The 18,178-nt window shown below is 43.4% G+C and overlaps 1 protein-coding gene across 18 annotated transcripts in view; it reads left to right on the top strand.

Annotated features, from left to right (window-relative positions):
- STAU1 (staufen double-stranded RNA binding protein 1) overlaps nt 1–18,178 on the top strand; it is a 79,413-nt gene that overhangs the window by 38,697 nt on the left and 22,538 nt on the right. For all 18 annotated transcript variants that reach the window (XM_045363095.2, XM_045363092.2, XM_074005525.1 and 15 more), the window contains 3 exons: nt 163–301; nt 2,130–2,295; nt 18,043–18,141. In XM_045363095.2, the coding sequence (XP_045219030.1) occupies nt 201–301; nt 2,130–2,295; nt 18,043–18,141 (366 nt within the window). In that variant the 5' untranslated portion in view covers nt 163–200. The remainder of the gene's footprint in view (nt 1–162; nt 302–2,129; nt 2,296–18,042; nt 18,142–18,178) is intronic.

The following is an 18,178-nucleotide window of genomic DNA, read 5'->3' as shown; positions in this document are numbered from 1 at the left end:
CACAGCATATTCTTGGATTTCCTTGTCTGATGCCTAGCAGTGACCCAGGTCCTTTTATGTATCATGAATCCGATTAGCAGAAAGCATGCTATTACATTTTATTTTAGTGAGTATCATTCTCATATCAGAACAAAACAGTTATTTGTCGATTCTTTCTTGTAGAAAGCATAACTCCTACTGTAGAACTAAATGCACTGTGCATGAAACTTGGAAAAAAACCAATGTATAAGCCTGTTGACCCTTACTCTCGGATGCAGTCCACCTATAACTACAACATGAGAGGAGGTGCTTATCCCCCGAGGTATGTGTGAGTTTTTTTTTTTTTTTCTCCATAAAATACAGGTGAAAATGTGATATTTTACATAAACTAGTACCTCTAGATTGTGGAGGGAGTAATGATTTGGTTTGGGCCTGCCAAATGTTGAAGTCGGTCTTAATTACTCTTGTGCCTTGTGCCCCTCCCCTGCCTTTTTTTTTTTTGAGACAGAGTCTTGCTGTGTCGCCCAGGCTGAAGTGCAGTGGCGCTTTCTCGGCTCACTGCATCCTCAGCCTCCTGGATTCAAGTGATTTCTCCCTGTCTCAGCCTCCCGAGTAGCTGGGATTGCAGGCGCCTGCCACCACGCCCGGCTAAGTTTTTTTTGTATTTTTTAGTACAGACGGGGTTCTGCGATGTTCGCCAGGCTGGTCTTGAACTCCTGACCTCAGACGATCTGCCCACTTTGGCCTCCCAAAGTGAGTCCCAAACTCACAGAGCACCCGGCCGCCCCTCTTTTTTTTTTTTTTTGTTTTAATTCATTGAGACAGTGTCTCCCTATGTTGCCCCAACTGGTCTTGAGCTCCTGGGCTCAAGGAGTCCTCCTGCCTCAGCCTGCCACAGTGCTAGGATTAAAGGCATGAGCCACTACACCTGGCCCTTTGTGCTTCTTTACTGCTCTTGGAAAGGGCCTGAGCATATTTCTCACTGGCAGTGTGGCTTGTGCCCTCTAGCAGCCTGGCTAAAGATCACCCTTGTAACTGCTTTGTGTAACTGAATCTTATTCAAACATGATTCCCATAGCATCATGATTCCTGCAAGACAGTGATTCCCAGCATTTGTAGATTACCTGATAATTGGGTACTTTTTGACTTTTGAACTTGTGCGCTTTGTAAATAGCTTTGCTGCAGTAAAATATTAATTGAAACCTGAAAATGCCATGGATTAAAAAATCTTTTGCCGGCAGTAGTAAGACATTAGTGGAGGCCGAGCGCGGTGGCTCATGCCTGTAATCCCAGCTCTTTGGGAGGCTGAGGTGGGCGGATCACGAGGTCAGGAGTTTGAGACCAGTCTGGCCAACACAGTGAAACCCTGTCTCTACTAAAAATATGAAAATTAGCTGGGCCTGGTAGTGGGCACCTGTAATCGCAGCTACTCGGGAGGCTGAGGCAGGAGAATCACTTGAATCCAAGAGGCAGAGATTGCAGTGAGCTGAGATCACGCCACTGCACTCCAGCCTGGGCAACGAGAGAAACTCCATCTCAAAAAAAAAAAAAAAAAAAAAAAAAAATTAGTGGATAGATGATGAACAAAATGGAATTCTTCATTTCCCTGCTCTCTGTTGGGGGATAAAGCCATTTTAAAAATACAAGCTATGAAATGGATAAGAAACTGGGTTCTGCTAGGGAAATGAATGAGAAACTGGGTTCTGCTAGGTAGGCTACAGCTTGTTGGGATTTCTTGAAATGAGGGTCCTTTCTAAAAGACTTGTGCGTTAAAATTCCCAGCCTTCTATTGGAGACATGCAAATTTAAAGCTAAGGTTTGAGAAGGCAGAGCAAACCAAGTGTCTGTCTCCGCCAAAGCCTAATTCATTTTAGATTTTGTCAGTGCAGGTTAGCATGATAAACTCATAATTTCTAAGCCATTGTGTTTCCTGAGATGTAAGTTTGGATTGCTAAAAACTCTTTTCTTATACTGTGTAGCAATTCTAATCCAGTTTAAGCTTTTATGAAATCTCTGGATATATTGATGAAGAGTGATTAGCATCAAACACTAATGTGAGTAGGATCGTGATGAAGGAACATTTGCCAGAGAGTGTATAGGTGACTTATCAACTTGAGACTGTAATTTGCCTAACCTCCTTTTATTTCTAGGTACTTTTACCCATTTCCAGTTCCACCTTTACTTTATCAAGTGGAACTTTCTGTGGGAGGACAGCAATTTAATGGGAAAGGAAAGACAAGACAGGCTGCGAAACATGATGCTGCTGCCAAAGCATTGAGGATCCTGCAGAATGAGCCCCCACCGGAGAGGCTGGAGGTAAGGAGCGGAGCCCAGGCTCCCTGACGCTTTGACAGGGTGGGAGGGTAGTGGGGAGATGTCACTGCACGTTATCTTTTCTAAGAAGGCATGTTGACAGCTGTCCATAATTTTTATTTGAATGCCTCCAAGATTTTATGCTCTGTAGCTTTCTTGCTTTTTACCCCTTTTTTCGTTTTAAAATTTCTTAACAAGAAAGTCAGTTGCCTTCTTTTTCAGTCTATGGCATGGTTTTGAGTGACATGGTGTGAACACGTTAGAGAGTTTGCGATTCAGTTGAGTTGTGAAGAACATGTACGGATGAAGTCTTCAGTACTGAAGATTTTGCTTGTGATATATGGTACCAGATTAGAGAATTTTCTGAAGCTGTTTTTGACCAGCCACTCTTGATTATATAGAAGCGCCTGTTATCTATTGCCTCATAACAAACCGTCACAGAATTTAGTGATGGTTTAAACATCTCCAGGCATTTATTTTGCTCATAAGTCTGCAACTGAGGCCGGGCTTGGTAAGGGTAGCTTGTCTTCATTCTACACAGCTTTGGTTGAGGTGACTCTGCAGGGGGCTGGAAGATCTGCTTTTAAGATGGCTCACTCGTGTGGCTGGTAAGTTGGTGCTTGCTGTCAGCTAGGAGCTCAGCTGGGTCTCTGGCCCCAGGACCTCAGTTCATCACTGGGTGACCTATGGAAGGATTGCTTACACTTCCTCATGGTATGGTGGCTGGTTGCCCAGAGTAAGCATCCTAGAAGATGGGAAATGGAAGCAGCTGCCAGTTTCTTAAGGCTTAGGCTCAGAAATCACAGCATCGTGTCTGCCATGTTCTACAGGTCAAGCAGGCACAGAGCCCAGATTCAAAGGAAGGAGATATAAAATGTCACTTAAAAAAAAAAATTGAGGTGGCCAGGCACAGTGGCTCACGCCCGTAATCCCACCACTTTGGGAGGCCAAGGCGGGCAGATCATGAGGTCAGGAGATCGAGACCATCCTGGCTAAGACGGTGAAACCCTGTCTCTACTAAAAATACAAAAAATTCGCGGGGCGTGGTGGTGGGAGCCTGTAGTCCCAGCTATTCGAGAGGCTTAGGCAGGAGAATGATGTGAACTCAGGAGGCAGAGCTTGCAGTGAGCCGAGATTGTGCCACTGCACTCCAGCCTTGGGGACAGAGCGAGACTGTGTCTCAGAAAAAAAAAAAAAAAAAAAATTGAAGGTAAAAATTATATAACCTAAATTGACTAGTGTAAGTGTACAATTCAGTAGATTTTAGTACATTCACAATATGGAGAATCCCATTTCCAGATGATGAAGGGATTGTCAAAGAATTAGGGACCATGCTTTAAAACCACCATGATAGGAAAAGGATTATTAACATTTTTGTGACTCAATAGCAATATAATTCTTAGGGAATCAGTAACTCCATGCCATTGAGGGGGTCAAAGCATTAGTGAATATCTTTGGCCAGGCAGAATCTTATCACAGGTAGAGTCACAAAGGCCAGAAGAAGCCCAGTGAATTGAAAACATTGAGATTTCATAATTCTGTTTAATCACAGCAGGAAGTGCCACCTGAAAATATCTCTGGGTAGCATTTGACTTTTCTTCACCAGGAAACATGTTCACAAAGAACAAGAAGATCCTGCACAGAACAGTGGGCTAAGTATGTGATGAGAGGTGTAGACCCAAGCGGACCTTGGGCAGGGTGCCTGCTGAGGTCTGTTGTATCCAACTGCCACCCAGGGCGACCCAGCTCGGGCTTCATGGCTGGCTGCACAGGAACGATTTGTTTTTCTTTTGTTACGCTGCGTTTCCATTTTCCACTGTAATCACCTATTCTAGTAGATGATCTGTTTCCATGGCCCACTAAGGACCAAATCAAAGAAAATGAGGCTGTAGCTAAAAGAGGAGGATTTAGTGAAGTTAAAAGGATGAGCTTTTCAGTGGTGAGATTTGTTAAAACACCAAAAAGGTAGTGGAATTTGAGTTATTTTGGAGGCTCTTCAGCTTTTTACCTGACTGGTGCTAATCTTAATTGGAGTCAGATGGAATAGGTATTTCTAGTACTTCCAGCCAATAGTTGATAAACAATTGCTGGACACTGCTATATGGATTTTGTGCATCACAATCACTTGAGAAGTTAAAAAAAGAAATTCTAGGCCCAACCCCGGGATTCTAATGCAGTAGGTCTAGGGTAAGACTCAGGAATCTGGCTTTTGCTTTTATTGTTCTTGCTGGGTTTTTTTTTTTTTTTTTTTTTTTTTTTTTTGAGACAGTCTCCCTCTGTCACCCAAGCTGGAGTGTAGTGGCATGATCTTGGCTCACTGCAACCTCCACCTCCTGGGTTCAAGCGATTCTTGTGCCTCAGCTTCCCGAGTAGCTGGGACTACAGGTGCTTACCACCACGCCCAGCTAAATTTTGTATGTTTAGTAGAGATGGAGTTTCACTGTACTGCCCAGGCTGGTCTCAAGCTCCTGAGCTCAGGTGATCTGACCACCTTGGCCTTCCAAAGTGCTGGGATTACGGGCATGAGCCACCATACCCAGCCATGTTGTTGTTAGTGAGCTCTTGGAGTGATTCTGAGGTATGGTCAAGGTTGGAGAACCACGGATCTAAGCGCTGTCAGCACTTCCCCAGCAGTTCTTCCCCTTGACTCCTCCATGAGAATGATGACAGTATTGCTACAAAGGATAAGTGCCTATTGGTATTTCTGAGTCTCCCACCTTCACTCACTAGAGCAGCGTTGGTTGGCACAGTCCTGAGGGCAGCAGTTGTTGTGGACATGTTCTCCTGGGCTGTTTTCTCACTGGGTCCTGTGAAAACTCTGAGGAGCTTTGCTGGGGAAAAAACAACAACAACAACAAAAACACCTTTTTTCACTGACGTGTATATTTTGAATATGTTACGTCATTTACTTAAAATTCCTTGGAGGACTCAAATTCAGCACACACCTAAGCACTTTTTAATGGCTGCAAAGTGTTCCACTAAGTGAATGCACTGCTTTGTTTTCCAGCAGGGACTTGATTATTTAGGTTGTTTGTAGTTTTCCCTCTTATGAAATGGGTCGGGAAGAACATTGTTGCAGTAAAGTCTTTGTCCACAGTCCTAGAAGTAGAATTGCTGAACCAGCGGGTATGCACAGTGGTACATATGGCCAAGTTCTCCACAGGAAGAGGGTGCCATTTTACAACCTGCTGACAGGCCATAAGCAACCTGTCTGTCCACAGCCTGCCAGCATTGGAAATGATAATTTTAAACAAATTGTCAGGTTAGCTGTGGCAAATTTGTGGAGCATGTGATTGTGTGGTGGATCAATGCATCTTCTCTAGAAGATACGCAGTAAAGCCAGCACTTGCTGTCTACAGGACAGGTATAGTCTGGGCCCTCTATGCCAGGCGCTGCCCTAGACCCTGAGTTGAAAACAGCCAGTGCCGTCCCTTTTCCTGTGAACTTGGTCAAATGGAGCTGCCACACATTAACATCAATATCAGCAAAAAGTGCAGTTAGTACAAGGATGGAAAAGTGACAAGGATTAGAAGAACGTAAAGTATTTCATTTAGGTTGGAGTAATGGTGGTGAGTTCAGAGCAGTCTTTTCAGAGGAAGAGACATTTTGGCTGAGACTAAAGATCAGCAAAGAGCAGGGACAGTGTATGCCCAGAGAGGGAGCAGCAGCTGCAAAGGCCCCAAGTTAAGAAAGTGCATGGATTATTTGTTTATTTAATCTAAGGTTTGTGCTAACGAAGGATGAGTTTTACTCAGTGTCCGAGCTATTAGGAGCAGTATGGTCATAGCTACAGTATCTGTAATAGAGAAAAACAGGAGCTAGCTTAAATGCCCATTACTAGGGAAGTGGTTAAAAAAATGGCTATGTTTATCCCATGAGTACGAGTGTGGTATCTCGTATACACAGGCATGAAAGGGGATGAAGTTGCAGAGCTGTTACTGTGTGTACAGTGTGATCCTGTTGGTGTTTCAGTAAACAGTAGAGCCAGCTGTAAGTGTGTATGTATTTTTGTTTGTTTCTTTTCTTTTCTTTTGGAGACAGGGTCTCACTCTGTTGCCCAGGTTGGAGTGCAGAGGCCCAGCATGCAGGCTCACTGCAGCTTTGACCTCCCTGGGCTCAGGTGATCCTCCCATCTCAGCCTCCTGAGTAGCTGGGACTATCGATTCATGCCACCACGCCCTGCTAATTTTTGTATTTTTTTGTAGAGATGGGGTTTCGCCATGTTGCCCTGGCTGGTCTTAAACTCCTAGGCTTAAATGATTTGCCCACCTTGGCCTCCCAAAATACCAGGATTACAGGCATGAGCCACTGTAAACAGCCTGAAGTTTTTAAAATACTTTTTTATACTTTTGTAAAAATGAATAAATGCAGCTCTTTCTGGTTTTGAGTCCTTATCTTCACTTGGGACAGGTGCATACTTAAGTATTTAATTTATTTATTTTCTTGAGATGGGGCCTCACTCTGTCACTTGGGCTAGAGTGCAGTGGTGTGATTTTGGCTCACTGCAACCTCCACCTCCTGGACTCAAGCAGTCCTTCCACCTCAGCCTCCCAAGTAGCTGGGACCACAGGTGCATGCCACCACACCTGTCTAATTTTTGTATTTTTGGTAGAGATGAGATTTCACCATGTTTCCCAGGCTGGTGTCGAACTCCTGAGCTCAAGTGACCACTTACCTGCCTCGGCCTACCAAAATGCTGGGATTACTGGCATAAGCAATAGCACCTGGCCTAAAATTGGAGACTTGAACCCCTCTTGTTTCCTCAGTGTTCATTGGACCTAGTTTTCTTTTTATTCTTTTTTTTTTCTAACAGAGATGGGTCTCACTATTGTTGCCCAGGCTAGAGTGCAGTGGCTGTACACAGACATGATCATAGTACCCTGTGGCCTTGAAGTCCTGGCTTCAGGTGATCCTTTTGCCTCTTGATTATCTGGGACTACAGGCATGCTTGTGCCTGGCTCAAGTTTTCTTTCTTTTTTTGAGATGGAGTCTTGCTCTATTGCCAGGCTGGAGTGCAGTGGCGCGATCTCAGCTCACTGCAACCTCTGACTCCCTGATTCAAGCTATTCTCCTGCCATAGCCTCCGGAGTAGCTGGGTTTACAGGCATGTGCCACCACGCCCAGCTAATTTTGTGTTTTTAGTAGAGACAGAGTTTCACCATGTTGGCCAGGATGATCTCAATCTCCTGACCTCGTGATCCACCTGCCTCGGCCTCCCAAAGTGCTGGGATTACAGGCGTGAGCCACCACACTTGGCCTCTTTTTTTTTTTTTTTTTTTTTTGAGATGGAGTCTCACTCTGTTGCCCAGGCTGGAGTGCAGTGGCGCAATCTCGGCTCACTGCAACCTCTGCCTCCCAGCTTCAAGCAATTCTTCTGCCTCAGCCTCCCAAGTAGCTGGGACTACAGGTGTGCACCACCACGCCCAGCTAATTTTTGTATTTTTAGTAGAGACAGGGTTTCACCATGTTGGCCAGGCTGGTCTCAAGCTCCTGACCTCGTAATCCGCCCGCCTTGGCCTCGTAAAGTGCTGGGATTACAGGCATGAGCCACCGCACCCAGCCAGGTTTTCGTTTTTGAAGCTGCTTTTTTAAGCTCTTTAAGGAATGATATTACATGAGTTGTATTCTTTTTTAGAGGTATTATAAAGAACTGAGAGAAAGTATATATATTTTTTAAATAGTGCAAAACTCATTCTTTCTTACAGTTATCATAGGGGCCTTTTGGACCTTTTTATAAACCTTTACATGATGGGATCTTAGGGATCTTAATTTTCCTGCGTTTTGAACATTTTGCTATTTGTTATTCCACGTAATTATTTCAATACTATTCATCATCTACTCCCACATATACCAGATGAGATGAAAATCATAAGAAAATGGAAGAATGATAAAGCCTCTGGGGTGGATATATAATAGTGAAATAATTGTCATGATGACACCATCTTTTTTTATTCTTATGGCCTTGCCTAGTCTATATTGCATTATCTTTCAAGAAGTTAAAAAAAGAAGACTGGAGACACCATCTTTTGAGTCTCCTTTTTGCTTTCATTGAACCCAAGTGAGAATCCAGAATTTTTCTGTTTTTCATCTGTAATGTGAAGGAGAAGAGAACTGACAGTGGAAGACATTTCTGATGATTAACAAATCAGAAGATGAACACAAAAAGACAGATAGATGGCAGCACTCCAGACGTTAATGATGATGGTGAGATTGTCTAAGCAAAATCTCAGACTGTGAGTCTTCAGATGCCTAGCATAAATTTTCCCATACTCACGAATCAGCTAGTGATTATTTCTCTGATGTATGGAAAGGAAATGTGGTATTCTCATCTAGTCATTCAACAGAAAGGACTTCATCATGCAACATTTTTCAACAAGAACCTGCCCCATCCTGTTTGCATTAAAAAAAAAATACGCGTGACAACATTCTTTTATGTTTGGCCGCCAACATTTATTTCTTACCACTTATTGTTAACAAAATAAGTGAACAAATGCACAAGGAGGTGTGTGTCCAAAGGTGATTGGAAGAAAGTAGATATAAAAATGACAAAAGTCACTGGATTGATCCTTCCGTTGGTGTTTATAAATCCAAAAATGAAAGCATTTTGCACTTACAGAGCAAAGAAATGGCTGCTTTCTCTTCAATAGAATTATGAGTCTGTTTCAAAAGGAGTATGTTTTGATAGTGCCAGTACATGAAGAATCTGAGGTCCTGATAAGTTAGAACCGGTTGGAGATGGACTTGGAATCTGACATCTCTGCAGGTGGGCTGTGCCCCAGGTGCAGGTGCAGGTGCAGCAGGCGATGAGCAGTTAGTTGCATATAGAGGACCTTGCTTTTTTTTGGGGTATATACGCCTTCCAAATTAGAAACATTGGGATAAGAAGCTGGGTTTGCTGTGTTTAAGTTCTTGTTAAAATGTCTGATAAAATGGCTTTTGTCATCCTTTTATTTGGTAAATTATTTGTAAAATGGCTTTAGATATAGAAAAATAAAAGAGTGTTGGAGCCATTATTAAATGGTGATGGCTGATTTTCCTAGCATACTGTGAGGGTTAAGTATGGTTCAGAGCATTTCTTTCTTTTCTGTTGTTTTGTTTTGAAATAGGGTCTTCCTCTGTCACCCTAGCTGGAGTGCAATGGCACAATTGCGGCTCACTGCAGCCTTGACCTCTTGGCCTCAAGTCATCTTCCCATCTCAGCCTCCCTCGTAGCTGGGACTACAGCCGTGCACCACCACACCTGGCTAATTTTTGTATTTTTTGTGGAGATGCGGGTTTTGCCATGTTGCCCATACTGGTTTTGAACTCCTGGGCTCAAGTGATCCCGCCCACTGTGGCCTCTCAAAGTGCAGAGATTATAGGGATGAGCTATCACACCTGGCCTCTTTCTTAATGTTGCCTGGATTTTATTGCTGAACTAGACATATGGAATCAGTGTTAACAGTAATTCCTGTGTTGTGAAGACAAGACTGGGTGCTCACTAAACTTTCCTCATTTTACTGGGTGGGAATGGTTTTTGTGGATTAGTTTTGAACCATTTGCTGCCTCCCTAGTTGGAACATTTTCTCAGTCTGGATAATAGGAAATTTTTAATGAGCCAGGCGTGGTGGCTCATTCCTATAATTCAACACTTTGGGAGGCCGAGGTGGGAGGATCACTTGAGCCCGGGAGTTTGAGACCAGCCTGGACAAGATGGAGAGACTTCATCTCTACCAAAAATACTTGGAAAAAAAAAATGGTGGCAAGTACCTGTAGTCTCAGCTACTGTGGAGGCTGAGGCAGGAGAATTGCTTGAGCCTGGGAGATCAAGGCTGCAGTGAACTCTGATTATGCCATTGCACTGCAGCCGGGGCAGCAGAGCTGAGGCCCTGTCTCAAAAAACAAACAAAAACTATGTAAAAGAGCAATATAATTTCATTTTCAAATATATGGTTTTTGCATTTTTATTTTACTGGCTGCTTTGTTCCTAATGATACTCCTCTGGAAGCAATGGCTTAGAGCAGTGAATCGCAACTCCAGTCACCTGGGGACTTATTTAAAAAATAAACAAATACTATAAATAAAACTGCTATCCAGGCCATGCCCTCAAAAATTTGAGTTCAATTGTCTGGAGCAGGCTCCAGTATCTGAACTTGTGAAGCTCTCAAGTGATTGTAGTGCTGCTCTGGTTGAGAACCACTGGCTTAGGGTGTGGAACTGAGCAGTAGACCCATAGTTTTCTATCAGTCTTATGTGGAACCTTGATACATGTATATAAAATAGAAAAGGACCATTTCATTAATATAAATTGTTACTAAAAAAATTTTTTTTTGGCTGGACGCGGTGGCTCACGCCTGTAATCCCAGCACTTTGGGAGGCCGAGGCGGGTGGATCACCTGAGGTCAGGAGTTCGAGACCAGCCTGGCCAATGTGATGAAACCCCATCTCTACTAAAAATACAAAAATTAGCCAGGCATGGTGGCATGTGCCTGTAGTCCCAGCTCCTTGGGAGGCTGAGGCAGGAGAATCAGTGGAACCCAGGAGATGGAGGTTGCAGTGAGCGGAGATCATACCACTGCACTCCAGTCTGGGCAACAGAACGAGACTTCACCTCAACAACAACAAAAATAAATATTTGTTGTTGTTGTTGCTGAGATAAGGTCTTATTATGTTGCCCAGGCTGGTCTCAAACTCCTGGGTTCAAGTGACCCTCCTGCCTTGGCCTCCCACAGTGCTGGGATTACAGTCATTAGTGTAAACTTATAAGTTTGGATTTATAATAATAATAAAGGCAATTTCTGAGAATGAGGTATGTGAGTTTTCAAAACACAAAAATATATTCATTTAAAAACACGGCTGGGAAAGATGCAGTCTCACTTTAGGATAGTGATTAACTGCCCTGGGAATGATAGTGAGATGGACTTCATTGCCTTTTTTTTTTTTTTTTTTTGAGACGGAGTCTCGCTCTGTCGCTCAGGCTGGAGTGCAGTGGCACGATCTCGGCTCACTTCAGGCTCCGCCTCCCGGGCTCACGCCATTCTCCTGCCTCAGCCTCCAGAGTAGCTGGGACTACAGGCGCCCGCCACCATGCCTGGATAATTTTTTGTATTTTTAGTGGAAATGGGGTTTCACCGCGTTAGCCAGGATGGTTTCGATCTCCTGACCTTGTGATCCGCCCGCCTTGACCTCCCAGAGTGGTGGGATTACAGGTGTGATGAACCACCACGCCCGCGTCCAGCCATTGCCTCTTTTTTTGAGACAGGAGTCTCGCCCGGCTACTTTTTGTATTTTTAGTAGAGATGGGGTTTCGTCAGGTTGGCCAGGCTGGTCTTGAACTCCTGACCTCAAGTGATCCACCTGCCTCAGCCTCCCAGAGTGCTGGGATTACAGGCGTGAGCCACCTTGCCTGGCCTGTTGCCTTATTTTTTAAGAGGTGGAGTCTTGCTTTGCCACCCAGGCTGGAGTGCAGTGGCACGATCATAGCTCACTGCAGCCTTAAACTCCTGGGCAATCAATCAAGTGATCTTTTTGCCTCAGCCACCCCAGTAGCTGGTACTATAGGCACACTCCACTGTACCTGGGTAATTTTAAAATTTTTTTGTAGAGATTAAGGTCTCACTTTGTTGCTTAGGCTGATCTTGAACTCCTGGCTTCAGACAAACCACCCATCTCAGCCTCCAAAAGTGTTGGTACTACAGGCGTGAGCCACCGTGCATGGCTTATTGTTTTTCTTAAAACAGAAAAAAACAGTCTGATGTCAGTAGCACCTAACTGTTGACATTGGTTAAATCCAGGAAATTGCCTGTTACGTTATTATCTGTACTTTTCTGTATGTTTGAAATAGGTTATAAATAAAAATAAAAGTTAAACCTAATTGGGCTGATAGAATGAGCAGAACATTGAAAACTGGGGCATGTACATGGTGTTCAAAGTCTTATGACAGTCTGAGCACCTAGTTTATTTCCAAATTGTGTTCTGGCTGCACATAAGGAGAGCATTCCCATTGGCACAGTTCTTAGCATGTGGACCTTTTTTTTTTTTAAACAGACCATCTATTTTAAAAAAACTCTGGATGCTCTTTAAGGAAACAGCTTTCAAGCTTTATTCTGTTGTGCACAAAAATGAGTTAATCTGGGGTTAGCACAAATACTGTGTTTTTCTAGTATCTTAATATTTGGTGTGAAACAGTTTTGTTGCTGCTTTTTAAAAAATTCAAGCAAAATATACATCTAAAAGTATTAAACTTTTTTTTTTTTTTTTAGTATTAAACATTTTTAAGTGTACCAGTGGCATTAAAATATATTCTCAGTTTTGCACAACTATCACTAGTACTCATTTTCAGAACCTTTCCATCATTCCAAATAGAAATTCTGGACTCATTCAAGAGTTACTCCTCACTCCCTTGCTCGCAATCCCCGGTAATCTCTACTCTGCTTTCTGTTTCTATGCATTTGCCTGGTCTAGGCACTTCATAAAAATGGATTTTTTTTATATCTGGCTTATGTCACTTACTGTAATGTTTTCAAGGTTCATCTCTGTTATAGCGTGTTTCAGAATTTCCTTTCTTTTTTAAATGTGAATGTTTTATGGTATGAATAGTAAACATTTGTTTTTCCAGTCATCTGTTGATGTACACTTGGGTTGTTTTTACCTTTTGGCTATTATGAATGCTGCTATGAACCCTGGTGTATAAAAATGTGTTCAGGTTACTACTTTCAGATGTTCTGGGTGTATATCTAGAAGTGGAATTCCTGGATCATATAATAATTGTATGTTTAATTTCTTGAGGAACTACCAAACTGTTTTCCACAGCAACTGTACCATTTTACATTTTCTGTTAAATTACTTTTTTTTTTTTGAGACGGAGTCTCACTGGACTGGCATGCAGTGGTGTGATCTCAGCTCACTGCAACCTCCGCCTCTGTTTCAAGCAATTCTCCTGCCTCAGCCTACCAAGTAGCTGGGACAACAGGTGCGCGTTACCATGCTCAGCTAATTTTTGTATTTTTAATAGAGATGAGATTTCACCATGTTGGCCAGGCTGGTCTCGAACTCCTGATCTCAGGTGATCCCCCCGCCTAGGCATCCCAAAGTGCTGGGATTACAGGTGTGAGCCACCACACTCCCTGCCCATTTTCTGTTTTATTTTTAATAAAATCCAAATCTGGCACAACCATTTTACATTTTCATAAGTGGCTGGAAGCTTCTTGGTTTTCCATATCCAAAAACTTGTTATTTCCATTTCTTTTGGTAACAGCCATCCTTAACTTAAGGGTGTGAGAGGTGTGTTACTGTGGTTTTTTTTTTTTTTTTTTTTTTGAAACGGAGTTTCGCTCTTGTTGCCCAAGCTGGAGTGTAATGGCACAATCTCAGTTCACTGCAATCTCCGCCTGCAGGGTTCAAGCAATTCTCCTGCTTCAGCCTCCCAAGTAGCTGGGATTACAGGCATCTGCTACCACGCCTGGCTAATTTTTTGTATTTTTAGTGGCGATGGGGTTTCACCATGTTGGCCAGGCTGGTCTCAAACTCCTGACCTCAGGTGATCCACCTGCTTCGGCCTCCCAAAGTGCTGGGATTACGGGCGTGAGCCACCACGCCAGGCCAGCTATTTGTATTTTTGTATTTCTTTAGAGAAATGCCTATGTAAGTCCTTTGCCCATTTTCTAATTGGGTTGTTTTATTGTTGAGTTGTAGTTCTTTATATATTCTGGATATTAATCCTTTATGAGATAAATGATTTGCAAAGCCCATTCTGTGGGTTGTCTTCACTCTCTTGATAGTGTCCTTTGATGCATGAGTGTTTTAAATTTTGATGAAGTCTAATATTAATCTGTTTCTTTTGTTGTCTGCAGTTTTCATGTCATATGTAAGAAATCATCACCAAATACAGTGTCATGACACTTTTCCCCTATGTTTTCATCTAGGAGCTTTACTGTTTTAGCTCTTATGTTTAAGTATTTGATCCATTTTGAGTTCTTAGTGGTGTGGGGTAAGGGTCCTGCCTTATTATTTTGCATGTGGATATCTAGTTTTCCTAGCACCATTTGTTGAACAAGTTTACAGTATTATTATTTTTTTTAAGTTTAGTATCTATTTAACTATTAGATTGCTAATTACTTTTGCACCAACCTATAAATTTCAAGCCAAACCTCTGTAGAACCCCAGCCTTTAAGGCACCTTGCTTGAAATTTCCAGTTTTGGCCCAGCACGGTGGCTCAAGCCTGTAATCCCAGCACTTTGGGAGGCCGAGACAGGCGGATCACGAGGTCAGGAGATCGAGACCATCCTGGCTAACATGGTGAAACCCCGTCTCTACTAAAAATACAAAAAAACCAGCCGGGCGAGGTAGCAGGTGCCTGTAGTCCCAGCTACTCGGGAGGCTGAGGCAGGAGAATGGCGTAAACCCGGGAGGCGGAACTTGCAGTGAGCTGAGATCCGGCCACTGCACTCCAGCCTGGGCGACAGCGCGAGACTCTGTCTCAAAAAAAAAAAAAGAAATTTCCAGTTTTAAGGATTCACTCATAAAGAAGTAGACCCTTTTTCTGCTTAGGATTTAAACAAAAATACAAGTGTGGGCTGGGTATGGTGGCTCACACCTATAATCCTAACACTTTGGGAGGTTAAGGTGGGAGGGTTGCTTGAGCCCAGTTCAAGACCAGCCTGAACAACGTCGTGAGACCCCATCTCTACAAAACATTGAAAAAAATAGCTGGGAGTGATGCCTATGCCAGTAGTCCCAGCTACTCAGGAGGGTTAGATGGGAATATTGCTTGAGGTGAGGAGTTTGAGGCTGCAGTGAGTTATGATTGTACCACTGCACTTCAGACTGGTCTATAGAGTGAGAGACTGTCTCAAAAAACAAAACAAAACAAATATGTGTAGGTTAACAAACCACCACAAGTGCTATGAAAATAGTTTTGACTAAGGTGAGATACACTGAAACCAGATTGGAAAGAAAAGATTATGGAAGGATAGATAGAAGGAATTACAAAAAGCATCTGGAATAAATATATTTATCCAGTATTATATCCTTGGTTGTATATGTATTTAACCTAGAGTTTGTTTTATTTTAATTTTAATTATAGCATTTTTTGGTGTGCGTGACACAGTCTCATAGTCACTGAGGCTAGAATGCTGTGATCATAGCTCACCTTAGCCTCAACACCCTAGGCTCAGGTGATCCTGCCCTCTCAACCTCCCAAGTAGCTGGGACCACAGATGTGTGACACCACACCTGCTAATATTTGTATTTTTTTGTAAAGATGGGATTTCACCATGTTGCCCAGGCTGGTCTCGAACTCCTGGGCATAAACAATCTGCCCACGTTGTCCTTAAAAAGTTTTGGGATCATAGGCGCTAGCCACCATGCCCAGCCAATTACAGCTTTTAATATTCAGTGGCCAGACATGGTGGCTCATGCCTGTAGTCCCAGCACTTCAGGAGACCAACGTGGGCGGATCATCTGATGTCAGGAGTTCGAGAATAGCCTGGCCAAGATGGTGAAACCCCATCTCTACTAAAAATACAAAAAAAAAAAAAAAAAACCAGGTGTGGTGGTGGGTGCCTGTAATCCCACATACTTGGGAGGCTGAGGCAGGAGAATCGCTTGAACCCGGGAGGCAGAGGTTGCAGTGAGCCAAGATCACGTCATTGCACTCCAGCCTGGGCGACACAAGAGCAAAACTCCATCTCAAAAAAAAAAAAAGTTGACTGTAGGTGGAATATACCTGATAAACAAGGAAATCCACAACAGGTAACATTTGGATAGTCCTATACCTTGCCTATTTAGCAGTTTCAGCCATGGGTTCCTGTTCAGATAGTTCTAATCTTAGAAGCAGGACTTTATAAATTCTTTGACAAAATAAGCAACAATGTGAAGAAAAACAGCTCTTTTGCCATGTTTTGGGGGACTTTGCTAGATAAGTTTTGAGCTTATCTAGTTCCTCTTATTATCACTACAGCACAGTATAAAATCCATGTTATCAGCACGCAGAAGTAAGATCCTTGCTTCTCTTTAATCTCATCCGTGATTGGAAGACTCTTTTTTTTTTTTTTTTTTTTTTGAGACGGAGTCTCCCTCTGTCGCCCAGGCTGGAGTGCAGTGGCCGGATCACAGCTCACTGCAAGCTCCACCTCCCGGGTTTACCCCATTCTCCTGCCTCAGCCTCCCGAGTAGCTGGGACTACAGGCGTCCGCCACCTCGCCCGGCTAGTTTTTTTTTTTTTTTTAAATTTTTTAGTAGAGACGGGGTTTCACCGTGTTAGCCAGGATGGTCTCGATCTCCTGACCTCGTGATCCGCCCGTCTCGGCCTCCCAAAGTGCTGGGACTACAGGCTTGAGCCACCACACCAGTGAACCTTGTTTGAAAGATGGAATCTCTGCCTTTGTTGAGGAGGCTTTATTAGTTTGTGCCTTGTATTGTTGCCAACAGCAGTTGAGTATGAGATACATGGCAGTTTTGTACTTTGTTTCACCGTATCCTTATTTATTTCTTTATTTTTAATTATAGGGATAGAGACTCTTTGTTGCCCATGCTGGAGTTCAGTGGTTGTTTACAGGCATGAACACAGCTCACTCTAGCCTTGAACTGCTGGGCTCAACTGATCCTCAACTGTCAGCTTGCTGAGTACTGGGGCAACAGTCGTGTACTGCCATGCCTGGCTGCATTCTCTTAAAAGTGGTTTCCTGCCGGGCGCAGTGGCTCTCGCCTTAATCCCAGCACTTTGGGAGGCCAAGATAGGCGGATCATGCGGTCAGGAGTTCAAGACCAGCCTGACCAACATGGTGAAACCCCATCTCTCTAAAAATACAAAAATTAGCCGGGCGTGTTGGTGCATGCCTGCAATCCCAGCTACTCAGGAGTCTGAGGCAGGAGAATTGCTTGAACCCGGGAGGCAGAGGTGGCAGTGAACTGAAATCACGCCACTGCCCTCCAGCCTGGGCGACAGGGCAAGACTCTGTCTCCAAAAAAAAAAAAAGGAAGAAAGAAAAAGTGGTTTTCCAGGGAATTCATGTTCAAATAAGCCTGCATACTCAGGTGGACAGCCTTAATCTGAATTTGCCACGTCCCACATGTATCTGTCTGTACTTTGACTTTTCCAAAGTGTGGCTTCCCACTACTTGAGGAGTACTTTTGGAAGTCACTGTTCCGAGCAGCAGTGACATCTTGCTGAACCACAGTCAGGCTGACTCATATCCAAAGGTCAGTTATGTGCGGATTGTTTATGGTGAACTTACGAGGTACAATTTGACTCAAACTTGACAGGACATACATATTTTTAACCTCTTAAATTCAGTGACACTTGATAGGTGTGTGTGGCCTTGGTTAAATTCATAAAGCCAAGACTCAGTGCTTTTAAGGTTTACCATTGCAGCTAGGATGTCTATGGGTGCTTTTTTTTGCAGGGGATAGGGTCTTACTTTGTCACCCCAGCCGGAGGGCAGTGGTGCGCAGTCATGGCTTACTGCAGCCTTGACCTCCTGGGCTCATGCAATTCTCCTGCCTCAGCCCTCCAAGTAGTTGGGACTACAGGCATGTACCACCACCACATCCACCTAAGTTTTGTTTTTTTGTTTTTATTTTTGTTTTAGAGACAAGGTTGCTCAGGCTGGTCTCAAACTGCCGTGTTACTCAGGATGGTCTCAAACGCCTGGACTCAAGCTGTCCTCCTGCCTTGGCCTTCCAAAGTGCTGGGATTATAAGCATGAACCACCTCACCCGGCCATTGATGATTTTAATAAGAGCTAACTACTAAACAATTATTCTTACAGGTGAATGGAAGAGAATCCGAAGAAGAAAATCTAAATAAATCTGAAATAAGTCAAGTGTTTGAGATTGCACTTAAACGGAACTTGCCTGTGAATTTTGAGGTAAGCGAATTTTACATGTAGGACTTTGTATTATAAA

Source organism: Macaca fascicularis, chromosome 10 (genome assembly GCF_037993035.2).
Source record: "Macaca fascicularis isolate 582-1 chromosome 10, T2T-MFA8v1.1".
NCBI lineage: Eukaryota > Metazoa > Chordata > Mammalia > Primates > Cercopithecidae > Macaca > Macaca fascicularis.
Note: the sequence above shows the minus strand (reverse complement) of the source record. Positions and strands in the feature narration are given on the sequence as shown.